This window comes from Penicillium lagena (genome assembly GCF_028827675.1).
Source record: "Penicillium lagena strain IBT 129212 chromosome Unknown utg000002l_segment0_segment0, whole genome shotgun sequence".
Taxonomy (NCBI): domain Eukaryota; kingdom Fungi; phylum Ascomycota; class Eurotiomycetes; order Eurotiales; family Aspergillaceae; genus Penicillium; species Penicillium lagena.
In genome coordinates this window covers 1097371-1114245 of record NW_026623223.1, presented here as the reverse complement: position 1 = coordinate 1114245, position 16875 = coordinate 1097371, and the positions used below count along the sequence as shown (strand labels likewise).

At 51.4% G+C, this 16875-nt stretch overlaps 5 protein-coding genes across 5 annotated transcripts; 1 reads left to right on the top strand and 4 right to left on the bottom strand.

The window, feature by feature from the left end:
• Nucleotides 1-631: 631 nt before the first annotated feature.
• N7510_003196 (uncharacterized protein) lies at nucleotides 632-1465 on the top strand (the record flags this gene model as incomplete). The annotated part of the gene is made up of 1 exon (XM_056975123.1): nucleotides 632-1465. One exon carries the CDS (start codon nucleotides 632-634, stop codon nucleotides 1463-1465), a length of 834 nt encoding a protein of 277 aa, XP_056835079.1.
• Nucleotides 1466-2388: 923 nt separating this feature from the next.
• N7510_003195 (AP-2 complex subunit mu) lies at nucleotides 2389-3800 on the bottom strand (the record flags this gene model as incomplete). Its single annotated transcript, XM_056975122.1, has 2 exons — nucleotides 2389-3389; nucleotides 3464-3800. 2 exons carry the CDS (start codon nucleotides 3798-3800, stop codon nucleotides 2389-2391), a joined length of 1338 nt encoding a protein of 445 aa, XP_056835078.1.
• A 350-nt stretch (nucleotides 3801-4150) lies between these two features.
• Nucleotides 4151-5400, bottom strand: N7510_003194 (ERF4 family protein; the record flags this gene model as incomplete). Its single annotated transcript, XM_056975121.1, has 2 exons — nucleotides 4151-5253; nucleotides 5304-5400. 2 exons carry the CDS (start codon nucleotides 5398-5400, stop codon nucleotides 4151-4153), a joined length of 1200 nt encoding a protein of 399 aa, XP_056835077.1.
• Nucleotides 5401-5760: 360 nt separating this feature from the next.
• On the bottom strand, nucleotides 5761-8948 carry N7510_003193 (TMEM198/TM7SF3 family protein; the record flags this gene model as incomplete). The annotated part of the gene is made up of 4 exons (XM_056975120.1): nucleotides 5761-7910; nucleotides 7960-8347; nucleotides 8399-8447; nucleotides 8503-8948. The coding sequence occupies 4 exons, from the start codon at nucleotides 8946-8948 to the stop codon at nucleotides 5761-5763; spliced, it is 3033 nt and encodes a 1010-aa protein (XP_056835076.1).
• A 1441-nt stretch (nucleotides 8949-10389) lies between these two features.
• On the bottom strand, nucleotides 10390-16793 carry N7510_003192 (uncharacterized protein; the record flags this gene model as incomplete). The annotated part of the gene is made up of 4 exons (XM_056975119.1): nucleotides 10390-13328; nucleotides 13392-16358; nucleotides 16409-16429; nucleotides 16757-16793. 4 exons carry the CDS (start codon nucleotides 16791-16793, stop codon nucleotides 10390-10392), a joined length of 5964 nt encoding a protein of 1987 aa, XP_056835075.1.
• Between the last annotated feature and the right edge of the window lie 82 nt (nucleotides 16794-16875).

The following is a 16875-nucleotide window of genomic DNA, read 5'->3' as shown; positions in this document are numbered from 1 at the left end:
CTTGCGTTCGGCAGTCCAGGGAGGGCTGTTTCACGGCCACGAGGGCAGGAGGGGTGTCAAGGAAGAAGTAAAAAAAATATATCGGTAGAAAGAATGTGTTATTTATAAAGAAGCCCCCGGCCAAGGGCGAATCGAGGGAACCATCCAAGGAAGAAAAGGAAAGGACTGAACAAGGGCTGAACAACAAATACCAACAGGCATCGTCATTCATTAACAGCTGGTCTAAATCTGGGAACACTCTCTCATTCTTGGCCCCCAGGTTCACTCATTCAGAACATATTTGGAACCTTTGTTGTCCAGCCCGGTGGAGCAATGCGGGTGATGCTCGCTTGACCGTTTGCGGGTGTTGTCTTTTACTGCCCCCCCAACGGTCCGTCTCCTCTTCCCCTTAACAACTCCCTCTCTCTCTTCACACCCCACCCTTCCCACTGTCGCATCACCCTCGGAACTGGCGCATTCGAAAGCGCATATCGTCGAGATCACCCTCCACTCGTTTAATTCTCGCCAACTACATCGGCGCGCGTTGCAACGGCCTCCGGCGCAAATCAGGGACTGCGCACAAATCCCTGGCGCACTCACCTCTTGCGACTCCCACCACAACAACTCCCTTCCATAGTCTCCTTCTGACATCATGCTTCTTCCATCTGCTCTCGCCTGCGATGTGCGCCGGTCGTCTCGCTTTACCCCCAGCCGCCTCTTCTCGACACCTCCCCCAGTCGACCACAACACCTCCGGCAACGGCCTGCTGGGCACCTGTCGCGCACTGCAGTCTCTCCTGAACGGATCACCTGCGCCCTCATCGCGCCGCTCGACCAAGGCCCAGCGCCTCCAGAGCCCACTGCCCATCAACCCTCCGCGCCGGTCACCGCGACGCTCGACGCGCAAAGTCGCGCGCCCAGCGTCGCCTCGCCCAACTCCTCCACCTGTCACTCTCGCCCGTACACCCCCTCCACCACCCTCTGCGCCTGCGCGCGGCGCCAATAAACGACGACGAGCCAGCGCAGATGACGACGATGACATCGACTTTGATCAGCGGCGTCGCTTCTCGACCCCTAAACGCCGCCGGCACGTCCCCTACGATTTGCCCCTCGGCCTCTCCTACACAGACTTCTATTCTCTGCACTCTCCACCAATCACTCAGTCTCCTCCTTCGCCCGCGCATCAACAACCACAGCCACAAATACAACCACTCGAACAACCCATTTCCTTCTGTGATACCGTCCTCCCCTCCATCGAAGAGGCAGACGAAAAGCCCTCATCCTCATGTCCACCGCCAGAAACAAGCTGGTCGGACGAAGACGACCAGCATCTCATCGATCTGGTCCTTGAGAAGTTCCGTCTCTCCCAGCAGGAATGGAATGATTGCGCGCGCCAAATGGGTCGCAGCAGCTCTGCTACTGTCAACCGGCGCTGGAACTCTCTTGTCGGAGAAGGTCGTGTCGGGTTGCGGAGGGGGAGACGATGAACTACTTACCATCTTTGCTTTGTTTTGGTTTCAGATCTTGTACTATATGATGACTCGTTTCTTGTTTGGGTCTGCAAGAAAGAATGTCTTGCATTATTATTTCTTTCTTCTTTTCGTGTCTCTTTTTTTCTTTTCTTGGACCATGACACCAGCACACGATTATCTGTCTACCTACCCACTTATTGCTCCATTCGCATCAGGCTATGTGAATTACCCTTTTTTGTTTGTGTCAATCGCTGCAACTCTCCCAGCTGACCTGACTTTCCTTCCCGTTTTTATTTTTTGGTTCGCTCGAGTTCATGCATATTCCTTTTGCTGCTGGTCGTTTCTTTTCTTTCCTCTTTGCTTCCCCCTGCCCTTGCATACTGTTTGCGGCGACAGCATTGTACTAGTATATCTATCTTTACCCGGCCGAGCTTGTATTTCTACTTATTCAAGAATGATACCACTATATTTATTGATCTCTATTATATATCCTCGTGTATTGTACACTTCGCTCGAGACTAGCTACAATGTTGTCAAATTCGGTGCTGTCGCTTTAGGGTTGATGTAGATAGTAGTGGACACAGGATATATATCGAGGTACTGGGCCTACTGTACCCTGCTCTCAACAAGACGGTAAGCCAAAAAAGAACTTGATTTCTGGCATCAGGAACTATGAACCCTAACGGTACAGTAGGTATGGTATGTTGAAGAAAGAAATAAAGAAAAACAAGAAAAAGAATAAATGTATGTGGCTTGACCCAACGCCAGACACCGGCCTGATGGATTGATTGATTCCCCAAACAAGCATAGATGAGACAACGTTCGACTTGAGTCGACTCGAAACTCGACGCAAGATGAAACAACACCCGATGTTATTAGAACCTGGCAGACAGACAATCCATCAGCATCAGATGAAACACTCCACGGACCATAAGCACTTACCGGATCTCGTAGCTCCCCGCGCGAGTCATATAGCGCACCCACTTCACCGAGCTGTAATTGCTCTTCTCAAAGACCTTCAGATACCTTACCAACAGTCCCGACGAAGTAAACATGAGCAAACTAAACGACAGACTCAGCGGCGGGCGACTCCAAGCCTTCTGATGTGTCATGGAGGTCAAGGTCGCTTCAGCCGTGAGGACGTATTCACTCTGGCCCGAGAAGCGGGGGATCTTCCAGACGATATTATTATGCTCGGGCTCGTACTTGGCGCGACCCTGGGAGGTGCGCTCGGTGGTCTTGGCGGTGTTGAGCGGCGTGGGGATGCGGACGACGACGTTGGTCGCGAAGAGCTTCGCGCTGTAGTTCGCCTTGATCGCGACGCTGTACTCAACCTTGGTCGTGCCGATTTCCCGCACGATGGGGTGAACCTTGAACGGGAGGTTGACGTTCTCCGTGGCCCGGTACCGCATCAGCTCGAACTCGCCGTCCGGCGGCACGAACGAGATGATTCGGTCGGCGTCGAACCGGCCCAGTTTCACGCACTGATGGAACTGGCAGTCTTCCAGCGTCACGGAGCCTGCTGCTGCGCGTGTCGCTTTGGATGTAGCCAGGGCGCCGGCCGCATTGCCCGCTCCGTTTTTTCCTCCGCTGGCGGGCGCGCCGCCATCCAAGAGCAGTCGGTCGTTAAGTCCAAATTTGCATTCCGGTGTGCCGGATAGATATGCTCGCATGACGATTTGCCCGTTCACGTCGGCGCGGAGCACGGTCCCTGTTGCGGACATCAGGAGGTTGACGTCTTCGATCACGTCGACAAAGGCTTCGTTTTTGCGGTACTTGATGTCCGATCGGCGCCAGGAGAGCGCGCCGGTGGCTTGCTGCGTGATGCGACTGGAGTCTGTGGGCGAATTGGCGATGACGGACTTGACGCCTTCGGTGGTGATGTACATTTTCAGGGTGTCGGTCTCAGTGTTCTGCGGGTATCCGAAGTCGAGGATTTCTATATGTAAAGAGGGGTGATGAGCATGACCAGATAGCTAGGCCTTATTGTTGAACTTTTGGGAAAAGACTCACCGTCCAGCAACTCATAAATCAAGACAAAGTTATTCTTCACGGCCTCCTCATCGAACTTGCCGAAATAGCTCTTCCCCAGCATGATGAACCGGTACATGAACTCAAAAATGAGTGCGGCATTGGCGTTGCTCTTGGTCACAGCGACCAGGTAGATATTCTCGTGCTTGACATGGCTGAAGGTTGTAGAGCCCAGGGTCAGGATAGGCGAGCGAACCTGCGGGTTGGAGATAACCTGGATACGGAAGATATCGGCCAGGCGCGGGCGGCAGTCGCTGCGGAAGGCACGGAAGATGAGGTTCTCACCCTTTTGGTTGAAGATGAGGATGCCCGAGAGCATGGTGGTGAGTGGTGCATAACACTTCAGGAGCTGCGACGGATGAAGATGTGAAGATGTGGGGGGCGGGATCCACGGACGACACCGCCTTCTTCGACACTGGGAGGTACTACATGCTAGTTAGAATACCACAACTTAGGGAATTTACTAAACTGATAGGTTTTTATTGATGCTCGCTAGAGCAGTTGTATGCACAGGATCCAGAGAAAAGATTACAAACAGTATCAAAAAAGGAGGTATAACCAAGAGTCGCTGGTGGATATCATGGAGAAAGGCCAGGACAAGAGTGCCAAAATTACCAAAAAATAGACAAAGAGAAGACCAATGGGGAATCGCATACGAAAAACACCGAATCAAGCACCGCGCCCAATGCCGGTGCTGGGCCGGGTATTGGGTTGAGAGGGATCCTCGCTGGGCACAATGCCCACCTTGGGATCGGGGATCTGGATATCGAGGCACATGTAAGCGGTTCGCCGCAGACTCCAGATGTGCACCCCGTTTTTGGCGCCAACCTCGCGATTCCAATTCTCCAGCCAGGTCTCGACATGTTGTAGCTGGCCCTTGATCCCAGGGGCACTGATATCATCCCACACCCAGCCCGTCAGCAGGCCAATCGCACCATCGAACCAATTACGGAGGCGGAACGGGTCAAAGGCTTTGATGAGGCCGTCGTTGACAGTGGCTATCACTTGGCGGAAGTCTTGTTCTGACAAGAGCGGATCCAAAATCTCAGGATACAGATTCGAAAAGGTCGGCGCCAAGTCGCCCTTGATCATCCAGTCGCGTCGAATCCGGATCACACGGGTGGTAAGATACTCCTGAGATCCAATCGGTACGTGAGGGTTCATATGCGGGAAACACGGGTGAGCGGGGCCCCAGGCCAGTTCTTCGGCGACGTCAGGGGCGGGTTGGCCGGTGTTCGAGGGGACGGACGCGATCTGGGATTGGGAGCGTAAAGAAGTTTGTGACTGGACGTGGCGAGGCCGGTCGTCATTGTTCTGGCGGCGAGTGCCATCTTGCGATAGATGGACTTCAGCGGGCGGCTGGAGGTTTTCCACCTCCTTGGCCGCGCTGCCGGCAAATGCTGCAGCCATGTCCGCGGGTGATATGTGTCCGCTACGCCGCCGGCCTGGAGGCAGGCCGATACTGGTGCGGCTGCTCTCGCTCTCGCCCTGACTGCGCTCCACGATCAGACTGGACGGGGAGGGGGTGAGGCGACTGCGTCGTCGTTCGGGGATGCTCAGCAACGGAGACTCGAGGGGTAGGCTGTCGGAGGAGAGCTGGCGAGGTGCGACGCTGATCGGGGTGATTCGGGGGACGTGGTTGACAGGGTTGGCGAGTCGGACGGCGGGTGGGCGAAGGATAGCAGGGAGCGACGACTGGCCCGAGATGGGGACGCACTGTCGCCGCTGCGCTCGGGAAAATGACGAAGTCGCCTCCACGGGGGCGCGAGTGGCTACCAAAGAATGGGGACCACGGACGAAGCGTTCTTGTGTCTGCCGCGACGATAGAGAAGAGGAGGAGGAAGTAAAGGACGCCGTGTTTGAAGAGGAAAAAGAGAGTGTTGGGGATCGGCGGCGAGGGGAAACGAGCGGAGGGACATAGGGAGAGACACACGCAATAGAAGAGAAGAAAACAGAAAGAGAGCAAATACGAACGAATGAATGAATGGATTGGTGAATTCAGAATTGAAAAGAATTGAAGCGAAGATTTGGAATTTCTTGGCAGCCTCAAGTTTGAGGCCGAGCTAAATAAATCTACGATCCGGAACAAACGAACCCTAATAAAGACCGGATGCCCCGGTTAATGATAATCGGACTCATCTACCTCATACAAGTGCCCCGTGTTTGCGCCAATCGCGCCCTTGTTTCATGCCTGCAGGCTGCAAGGAGAGGTAGTATGTAAAAAAAAAATTATTGTTAAAGGGTATATCTATCACACAACAAGAAAGAACCAATACAAATTACAACTGTTGATGCGCCGTAGCCTGCATCCTTCGCATGGCTTGTCGATGTAGGTCGGTCATGCTGCCCCGCTGCATTCCATCTGCAATGCTATGGCCTAGCTGTGCTGCCGAGGCATCGCGGATCTGTTGCACCGACCCCCAAAGACTGCGTGGCCTGTCCGAGCCTATCGGCGGAGGGAACGTCAATGGATCACGGCGCTGGAACAGATCCTCGCGGACCGACTGTCGCCAGGCCGCCATCATGACTGATCTGCCCGAATCAGGAGTCATAGACCGTGGAGATCCAATGGGATCGATGCTCTGGAGACTGACTGCCGAGGGCGAGTGCATGGCCTGCCGCTGGAGCATGGCACGGCGTCTGGAGAGCGGCACGTCGTCTTCGTCATTGGGCTGATTCCCGCGCTCTTCACCCTCTTCATCCTCTCGCTCCTCGGGGATCGAGAAAGTGGGCGGCACAAGCGGATACGGCTCTGCGAGTGATGCGCGCGATGACCCGCTCCGCGAGATCCGGGGTTCCTGCCGTAACGATAACATGGATTGTCGGTTGCGGACCATTCTCTCTCTCACTGCCAGGAGCGAAGGCGAGTTGCTCAATCTCTTTGAATGGGGCATGTCGTTACCATCACCGGGAGCAGTAATCGTTAGGTATGGAGTCGACCTGCTGCGAGTCGGTGCCGTCCTGCTGTTGTCTTGACTCATGGCAAGAGACTCAGATGACTGGTTCCTCGAGGCCACTGAAGCACGAGATACAGATTTGCGCAGTTTGGATACTGGGCCACTGGTCATGCTGTTGTTGGATGTCGTGCGACGCAGTTCGGGTGCCGGTTGTGGCGAAAGGGCATATGATCGACGATTGCTCATGTCTGTAGACATGGACCTTGTCATTGCCTGTGGCAACTGAGCAGTAAACGGTGTCTGCAACAGCTGTTCAACGTCGACGGGTGCTACCGGCTCCTCATTGTCGGACGTGCTTTCTTTCACTTCATTATCCACCGGAATGTGCTCAAGCTCCGGGACATCTGCCTCTTCCAAGTGTTTCGCCCATTCTGTGGTGCGATATGAATGGATCACCTTGGATGTTTGCTCCGGAATGCCTTGCACGCTTGTTCTGTCCAATCGACCGCTTTCGTCATTGGGGACGTCTTTTCCCTGCGACGCAGAACTCATGGTTTTTGTTTCCTCTGATGAACATCCGTCCGGGCTCTTTGCTTGAACAGTGATATCCTCCTCAATGTACTCGCTGTGGAAAGTAGGGTGCTTCTCATGGATGGCTGAATTGTCGGGCAATTCCATTGTATAGTGCTGTTGGCATTCACCAGCAGGATCGTTCAGAATATCGGATGAGACGCTTGGACAGCTGGAGCTCGACTCTTGATCATCCGCAATGCCTGCCACAGATGAATATGAATCTTCCGCTGCAACGAGCGCTTCCTCTGACTGTGACTGAGAGGGTTGTTTGGCACCACTGCTGCTTTGACGAGAAAATCGACGCAAAAGGGACCTCCCTGATAAGCGTTTCGAATGTGGTGTATCTGCCTCAGATCCCGCAATAGCGCCATTTTCCGAATCATTTTCATCATCGGAGTTGGATCCGGCGTCCGTAATAACTATTTTAAGCGCCCGCGGATGTTTTGCCGCTTCTGCTTCTGGGTTTTGATCATGCCATGCCTGTGAACTTTCTCCCACCGAAGGACTATCATCACTAGTCTCCCGGAATTTCTCACTACCAGAGGGCTCCATTGATGGACCAGTGCTGCCCATATCCTTCATCTCGACTGCATCCTTTTCGTGGTCTGTGGACCCGAAACCATTGGAGTCCCTTCGCGAATCGGCCACGGCGGTTTCGGACAGCGAGGGTGCTTTCCCTTCATGGCTGTTCCTGTACATATTCTCCCACTCGACTCGTTCTCGGGAATTGCCTTCTTCCACTTGTCGACCAACTTCTTCTTCTGCCGCTTCTTTATTCTTTTCATGTTGTTTTCGTGCATCATCCGCTTTCGAGCGGCGCTCCCTGATCACTCGCCACAGCCGCAGCTGTGATATCACACCCATGGCAGTAATGATGATGATTCCGGCCAGCTCGACCCGGATATTGCGAGTAAGTGGATAAGTATAGGTATGTCGAGGAAATATCTCCTTGTTCAAGCCTAGAAGAGACGTCAGAACTGGAAATGTGTCATGTTGCCATCGACTTACCCCAAATATACAACCAGAACTCCTTCAGTCCAGCTCTGCTGAAGCAGTCGATCCCAAGCATAATCGCCGTGGCACCAGAAAAAGCAGTGCACCCAATTAGCCCGTAGGATCTAGTGTAATGGGTGAATGATAGGGCATAGAAGCCCACGATGACTGCTGCAACCAGACCAATCTTCGGTATGGTGCTTGAGAGGAGACCGCCTGATTTTAATGAGAGAAGCCACATGCTCATGCAGAACCCGCCGAGAAGACAACCAAGACCTTCGGTAATCTCTTTGAATATAAGAGCCAGTCCACCGAAGATCAATCCAGTGAAGAATATGGCGACCAGGTACCCGCCTTGAACGGCATTACTCACGGGAGGAACCATCACGTATTCGATCAAGACCTAATAAAAGAGTCAATAGTTTTCTAATGTATGGATCAGTTTCACACTTACAGTCACACCCAAGGCTGATATGAACCCCGCCGAGAGGAATATTTGAATCCTATAAACCAGATTAGCAACCAACTCATGCCAACATGAAATAGTCCAAGACCCACCATTTCTCGAGTACGCCAATGAAAGCCAGAGTCCCTCCGAGGAAGAGGAGGAGTATGCCTCCAATACCCACTGCTGGACTTATTTGAGGATGAATTGGAAGACCTCCTGTGTATGTTTGGTTGGAATTGCCTCGCTGGAGGTGAGAGTCACCTGTCATAGGTGTGTCCAATGAAGGGACGGTCGTCGTTGGTATCGCTAAAGAGGACCTGCTATTTGAAGCAGCATCGTGGGTGGTTGTCGTCGCTGCGACGTCTGTCGTAGTTATCGTGGATACATCATTTGCGCTGGTTCTTGTTACGAACGTCGCCGTCGCCGGTCGTTTTTTCGTGCCGAGAGTCGCGGTTGTATCGACATTTTGCGGCTCTTGGATTGCGGCGGGCGCCGCAAATGTGCCCACAAATTGGAGGAAAAGAAGAATGATGGTAAGAAATGGTTGGCGTCGCATCTTGACCAGCTTGCGCACAGTAATCGTATGCAGTATTTGATCGTGTATCTCCGATGTAGTCAAGCTGGCTTAACTTGATAGATCTATGCCGGACACCGCTCACATCCAAACACAACAACAAACCTCCAGTCACGGTGTCTCTTCAGACATGAGACGCGTCGTCTAAATAACAATAGGGGAGGATTAGAATAAACAAGCTAATTTCCCAGTCAGAATAATGGCGTCAGGGATCCATTGGGCCAGAAGACAATAATGAAATGAACAGAAGGGCGGAAGAAAATTGAACAAAAACCAGCCTCGGGCCCAGCCCCAGACTCTCTCCCTAGATATAAAGCGGGAGCAAGAATTGACACCGCTAGTCCCAAATTCCAGAAGGCCGGGCGTCCTGTGATGGTTTCTCATTGTTTAGGACATATTTCCGGTTTTGGGGAAGGGGGAGGGGCGGGTATGGATAATAGACGCCCACGCCCGCTGGACCAGTGAGCTGTCGATTGGACAGGACGATTGTGTAAGGATGAAAATTACTTGCATACATTACTCGAGTCCCTCGCGAAAGATTGACCGATAACGGGCTTGTTGAGCAAGCCGCATAGATCATATTGCATTACTTCATCTCTACCAGGGCAGCAGCAATATCCCTAATTGCGAGATGGAGCCGATGTTTAGTTGAATTTGTTTACCATGCCAATTCCTATCATGGAAAATACAGAAAACTCTCACGCAGATCCATTCTCCAGCTCACCGACTGGAATGCGGGCAAATAGCCGATTCTGTGATCTGTCAGATCGATCACAGCGCCAGCCTCTTGGGATCAAAGCCCGATCATAACATACATATGTGCGTGTGCGTTCACCGTCAAACATAAGCAGAGAAAATGTCTTCTCGACTGGGGTGGTTTGCAAAAAAGATCTAGGGGGTGAGAAGGCGGGTGGCGTCGAGTCGATCTATCACCTTTGAGCGGTTCCTGGATGACGCTTCAACTGGACCAATCTCATGCTGATTTAGCCTGCATGCCCCCATATTACTTGGCCTATGAGCGCCGTTGATGATCGGAAAACAATGCCTTCGAGGCATTGTCGAGTCGGAAAAAGTCGAGGCAAGGAGTATCTGAGACAGCATCCGTTTTTGGATGTGTACCTTGCCGATCATTTCCTCCAGAACTCAAAGCCTTAATTCCATGATTCAAGCGGCGGTGGGAACGAGCCCGTCATGGTGGCCAGTTCCTGAGATGCTCGTTGTTGATACTCTGAGGGAAGATTAAAGCTAATTAATAGCACTGCTATAGGGCATTGAATGCTCCTCTCGTTAATGGCCGAGTATACCCACTGAACCTTACCCTAAATACTCCTACCAGAAAAGTGGCTGGGTGAAGCACGTAGAAAAAAGAAGGCTGGATTGAATTGGATGATCATTGCTAGAGAGAGTGATAATTGCAAAAACTCTATCCTTCCTTCGCAAAAAGATCCAAGATCAGCTGCCTCTCACACGCAGCAGCAACATCCAAGGCACTCATGCCCTTCTTGTTCTCCTTCCTCGGATCCAATCCCCGTGCCAGCAGCTCTTCAAACAGCCATAGTCCATCGGATTCACTGGTTTCATCATCTGCCCGCCCGGCAACTGCGTGGAGCAGAGTATCGCCTTCATTATTGACAACAAATACATCATGATAACCAAACATCCGGCGAACATCGGACTCCGCAGGAGAACAAACCCGGTAATAGTCGCATCGCAACTTGGTTTGTTCGACATATGGAAAAAGAGGCGTATTTCCGGCATTATCGCGGGCATTGGGATCACAGCCATTTGCAATGAAGTGTTCATATAGATCTTGGTATGCTGGAAGATAACTCTTGTCGTAGCCACGAAGATATACGCCACCGTCGGGGCTGAGTGTCATGAGTGTCGGAGCAAGAATATGCAGTGGAGTGTCGCCATTCGGACCGGTGATTCGAGGCTCTGCACCAGCAGAGAGCAGCGCATTAACGAGGTCCAATCTGTTGTCCTCGTTTATCCTAGATCCGCTGAGAGCGCAGTAAAGTGGCGAGAGACCTTCACTATTCGTCGCAGAGACGTTGACCCCTTTTACCAGTAGCAGCTTCACTGTCTTGTACAAGCCTGCTTGGGTAGCAAGTAGCAAGGGCGTTGATCCATTGCCGTCTGCGGCATGGATATTTGCTCCAGCTAATATCAATTGGCTTGATATGGAATCATCCTCCAAGACGCGGGATTCAGTCGAGATCGAGCATGCTCTCATCAAAGGGGTTTGACCTTCAGAGTCTCTCACTTCTAAATCAATTCCAGCGTCGATGAATGGGGCAATAAGCCCATGGTTATGACAAGTTTCATGGAACACAGTGGATTTGCCATTGCGCAGTTTCATCCAGGGGCTCGCCCCGCGTTTCAGAAGAAGCGCAACCATTTTCTCCCTGGTCTTTCTTGGCCGCGTGGTTCCTAGGAACTGTCGATCAGCTTTTAGAGAGGCAGCGAGAAGAGGCACTTCTTCGTCCTTGAGTTTTCTGAAATAACCCTTGTCGTTCGGGCGGTGGAATACAATGTTGACATCTGCTCCAGCGTCAATAACAGCCGAGACAACTGCACAGTTACCGCTCCTGACTGCCACGATTATGGGAGGCACTGGACATAGGCTCATGTCAACACCGTGGTCAAGGAGCTTCTGGATCACTGCCAGGCCTCTTTTAGTATCCAAGGCAGAGATCAGAGGCGTCAAGCCACTGCAAGGAGAGACGGCGTTAATCTTTGCACCGTGTTTCAACACGACCTCCAAAGTCTTATCATACCAAAAGGAGGTTCCTAAGAACCCACTTCGATCTCCAGAAAGCGCACATTGAAGAATTGTGCTTCCATGAGAATCAGCTGATTCTAGATCTGCTCCTGCCTTGCAAATTGACTCTAGTGCCGAGATGTTCCACCAATTTTCGCCCACGGCAAGAACATGAGCGGCTGAGTATGTAGCAGGATGGTGTCCGAAATAACGGTCTTTGTCGACAAATTCTGTATACTTGGTGTTCACATCAACACCGAGTCCAATAAGCAGATTGACCATTTGTAGATTTGACAGCTGTCTGCTTGCCGCAACATGAAGGAGAGGAGGTGAAAATGCATTGATGTCTTTGATAAAAGGTGCGAATGTCTTCATCATTGACATAAGGCCCCAATGAGAAACATAGTGCACAGGCGTCAAGCCTTCGGGGCCGCAAGACATTGGATCAAGTCCGTTCTTTAATAAAGCCTTTACTACAGCCTCGTTTCTCGTGCTGATAGCTGCTTGGAGGATGGTGTATGCATCGGCCCTATTATCCTCGAGGCCTCGAGCAATGGCCTCAGCGTGTGTGGATCGGGTAGAACACCAACGATGCATGAGACTGTTTTTCGTGCCAAGATTTGGTGAAGGTGAAAGCGCATCCACCACTTCCTCGTGGCCTATAAAAACAGCCACATCATATGCCGTTTGCCCAGAATTGTCGCACAGGGCTGGATCCGCACCGGCTGCCAAGAGGCAGCGAACAACATCTTGTGTCATGACAGCTTCGTCTTCTTGACAGATCGCAAAGCTTAACTTCCACTCAACACAATATTGTCTAGTGTTGGGAGGAGGAATTATGTACGCGGCGAGAGATCGACCACCACCTCCCCATATAGGCAGTTTCCTGTACTTGCGGTTCTTTCTGAACGCAGAGATATTGACCTGGTGCTCGGCAGCCAGATGTAGGGGTGTCGAACCATGTTTGTCTGCGATGTTTGGATTCGCCCCAGCTTGTAATATGGAGTAGACACTCTCGAGGTTTCCAGACAGAACCGCATGGTGCAATGGAGTCCGACCATTTTCATCTTTCTGATCCACGTTGTACAATTTCTTGCAGTATAGAAAGCAGAGGAGATCGACAGCACTGCTATGCCCAGCGCCTGCTGCAAAATGAAGAGGAGTTCGGTCATCGTTCGTGAGGGCATTTATATCTGCTCCAGCTTGGTAGAGTTTCCAAACACAAACATCGGACGTGGAGGCAGCGCAATGAATGGCCACGATACCTTCGTTATCTGCCGCATGCAAATTTATACCCAGGCGTGGCTGTAGCAGGAAATCCATTAGAGCGGGGATCATTTGAATGCTCGGGCTGGCAGAGTCCACGTTCGGCAGCCGGACTAACTTATGCAAAGCTGTTTCGCCGCGGTTGTTGGCCAGGGTTGCCAGTCCACCAAGCTCCAAAATTATCTCTAAGGTGACGGGAGAGATACTCGAGCAAATTGCATCATGGAAGGGCGTGTTGCCTTCGAAATCGACACAATTTATGTCACATCCTGCTTGAATGAGAGCTTTGGCATCCGCCAGCCAAAACTTGACTTGTGCAGCTATGTGAAGAGCTATTTTTGAGAGATAAGCCAAATACCCGGACAATAAATGGAGGTAGTATACAAAACACTTACCGGACTTGTTCCGGAAATCCCTGGCCTTGGCATTGGCTCCGTTCTTGATCAATGCCGTTATGAATTGCGACTCTCCATTGTTGCAGGCTGCAAGCAAAGCCGTTCTCCCTAGTCGATCTCGGGACTCCAGATCCAGTCCTTTCTCCATGAACAGCGGAATCGAGTTCACCCTGCCATCTCCACCGTTTCCATATCGGAGGTTATACATACAAAGTGCACCTTTCTTATTCTTGATCGTGGGGTCTGCGAACTTCAGCCACTCTTGAACATCATCATATTCAAACACCCACGAGGCGCAAATATAGTGCAGTGCTGTGTTTCCTTTATAGTCTTGCATGTTTGGATCAGCACCATTCTCGATATACTTGCTGACATCCGTGCATTGGGCCATGGCCGCTAGGATGAGAGGGGTGACGCCGTCACCAGGTCGAGCTTTGTTGATGTCCGCCCCTGCCTCTGTAAGCATCTTGATGACCTGGAAGCCTCCTTCAGACCTCTTCTCAATTTGATGAAGCACGGTGTTTCCCTTAGAATCAGTGGCAGACGCATTGGCACCGTGACGCAGAAGAAAGGACACAAATTCTTCAGCGCGATCCGAGCCGCAGAAATACTGATCTGCCCAAGCAAATAATATAGGGCTTGACTCGTGCGTCGCATTGACATTAGCTCCAGCCTCAATGAGGAAAGTTGCGCTTTTCTCCCATTCTTCAAGAGTGTTGTCAGGCATCCCGTGTCCGGGGACTGTGATTCTCGCCCACCCCTGGAGAGGACTCAACTCCGGCTTGTTGCTGGCAAAACGAACACCGGGGCCGTCTCCGTAGTATTTAATTTGGTGGGATTTGGCATGTACGTCGGCTCCGTGGGAGAGCAGAATGCGCACAGTCTCGGAATCTGCGGCGACTGCCGCAAGAAACAGCGCCGTCTGGCCCTTAGGATTGTGTTTGTTGATATTGGCAACAATTTCAGGATACCGGAGCAGGATTGCTAGAGTTTTGGATTGACCTGTCGCGGACGCATAGTGTGGAAGAACGGTGCCTCGTGAACAGGCATCCATACGTGTTAACAACTCAGAGACAACATCCGCAGCGCCTAGCTCGCAGGCGTATTGGATTGGTGTCTTTCCAATGGTCGAGTCTTGCGCAGGGAAGTGACCATGGTCTTCTCGATTTTTGGGCGACATTGGATCTGCACCGGCATCCAGCAAGTATTGCAGCGCTTTGACATGGTTGCCTTTAGCAGCATGATGAATAGGTAATAAGCCATCCCTGTCAGAGATGGTTAAACATGCATTGCTAGCCAAAAGTTTTGCAAGTGTCCCGGCATGCCCATTCATTGCAGCGTAGGCAGATGCTGTTCGCTCATAGGAATCCACAGAATTCACTTGTTCTCCCCCTTCTATGAGATGCACAATGTACCCTTCCAGTCCAGCCTGGCCGGCCATATGAAGAACACGAAACTTATCAGGAATGCCCTCTGCCTTGTGTATGAGCATGAAGTCCTTCCAACTCTCGAAAGCATGATTTCCATACTGGCAGAGACCATCGAGCTTCAACATCAGTTCTTTCGTCATGATCTTGCATTTCGCAGCATGGTACAGCAGGTTCTGCGATCCGTATTTGAGGAAAGGAAATTGCACCATGAGACTTCTTTCCGTGGAGTGATCATAGCAGTATTTCAAGTTTTCACTGCGATCACTGACAGACCACGATTCAAAACATCCAGACAGTAGATAATCAATGCAAGAAATTGTCAGATTCTCATGAATAAGAATTGGTGAAAGAGCCGGGAACCATTTGTCAGACTGAGGTGGCTCTACGGCGCTTTTGCGCTCTCTATCCAGCAGAAACTCTGTAAAAGAGTGGTGGATGACTTGGACGGTTTCATTATCCAAGATCTCAAGAAGCGGGCCACACGACGTGCGAGCCATGAGTTTTGCATCTTTGGAAGCATTGAGGCCGCTTCGGTCGTCACGAGAATTGATCAAGGCTGCAAGTTCTGTGGCGCGAAGGGGCCGACTCGCATGAGTGATGCAAGAAAGTAGCCAGGACTGGAAATTTCGACTGGCTCCGGAGCGTATCGAGTGCTCATGGAGGAGGTTCACATACATATCTTCCAAAGAGCCAGGAAGATGTTCGAGATGCTCACGCACAGCAACTTGCTTGTAGATGATCTCGTCGAGCATCAGTCGGGCGTACAGGAAAAGACCTCTTGCCTTTCGGCAGAGAACTTCCTTGACTACCGAACAATCTTCCGGCGTCAACCCGCTCTGCTGTTTATTAGTGAGGCGCTGACTGAGGTATGTGGCAATGTCGTTTTCAATATCCCCTCCTTCAAGCCGAATCCTGACAATGTGCGCCCCCCTGAGGGCGTTCTGCAGCAAGGGTATTGGGCGACTGGTCATGATAAGCTTGATTGACTCTGGCTTTTGTTGCCCGAGCTCATAGGGGCATTGGAAAAATCCGCATTGCTCAGTATCCAGTTCATCCAGGGCATCAAAAACGAGATAGACCATGGGAAGGGTCGAAAGCGCGAAAAGCAACGATCTCCAGAGTTCTTCGAACGGAGCACCCTCTACCGCCGAATGCTGCTGATGAAGCTTTTTCAGAGTCACTTGCAGTGGAATACTGTAATCAAGGAGCTGTGATAAACAGTCTTGGGCCAATTGTCGTGGGCTGCTATTCGACTTGATGATCCGCCGAGCAAAAAAGAATAGTACAGGCACATCTTCCTTTTTCAGGGTCTGGATCAAATTGGCCGCGACTACTGATTTGCCGCTTCCCGGAATGCCTTGAACCCACAAGGCCCCAAGACTGGAATCATGCCAGTTCTTGTACTTGTCTGTCTGGAACAGCCAGTCGCCAGTTCCCGGGGCATGGGAGTTGAGATGTCTGTTGTATTCACTCCCTTCCGAATCATATTCTGTTGGAGACAGCCAGGATCGAATGTTTTCAAGATCCTCGGCAGTAACTGGACAAAAAATTAATAGATATCTTAATGAGAAGAGGCGAGGATCCTACGGGGAGGTTCTTGGGCACCATCTATTGTCAAGGTCAGCAGATGCGTTGAAGTATCAGGAGCCAAGTCTTGCCTATTCTATCCACCAGCACGTAGTCGTCGTTGTTCATAATTGCGGTTGTGGTTGTTAGTGGCAAGAACCCACGAGGAGTGAAAGTGGTTAGTTGTTTAGCCCCCCAGCCTAGCACAGCAGAGCCTCATCTTGTGGATGCGCAGCATACTAATATTAGACCTAGACAGATCGTCCTATAGATTATCATAACTACATACGTAATAGCACCACCCTTTCTCTATGTATTTCTATTCCTTCATTATTTCTCTGTTTCATACATATAGTTACCCAAACCGACCAAAAACACTGATTACCGAATGCGGAAATCCCGTCATGTGACCAGCGCGTCACTCTCCCGCGCCCCTGATTGCAGGACACCATCACCATCCTTTCCCACTCTCTCACCTTGTCTACCCC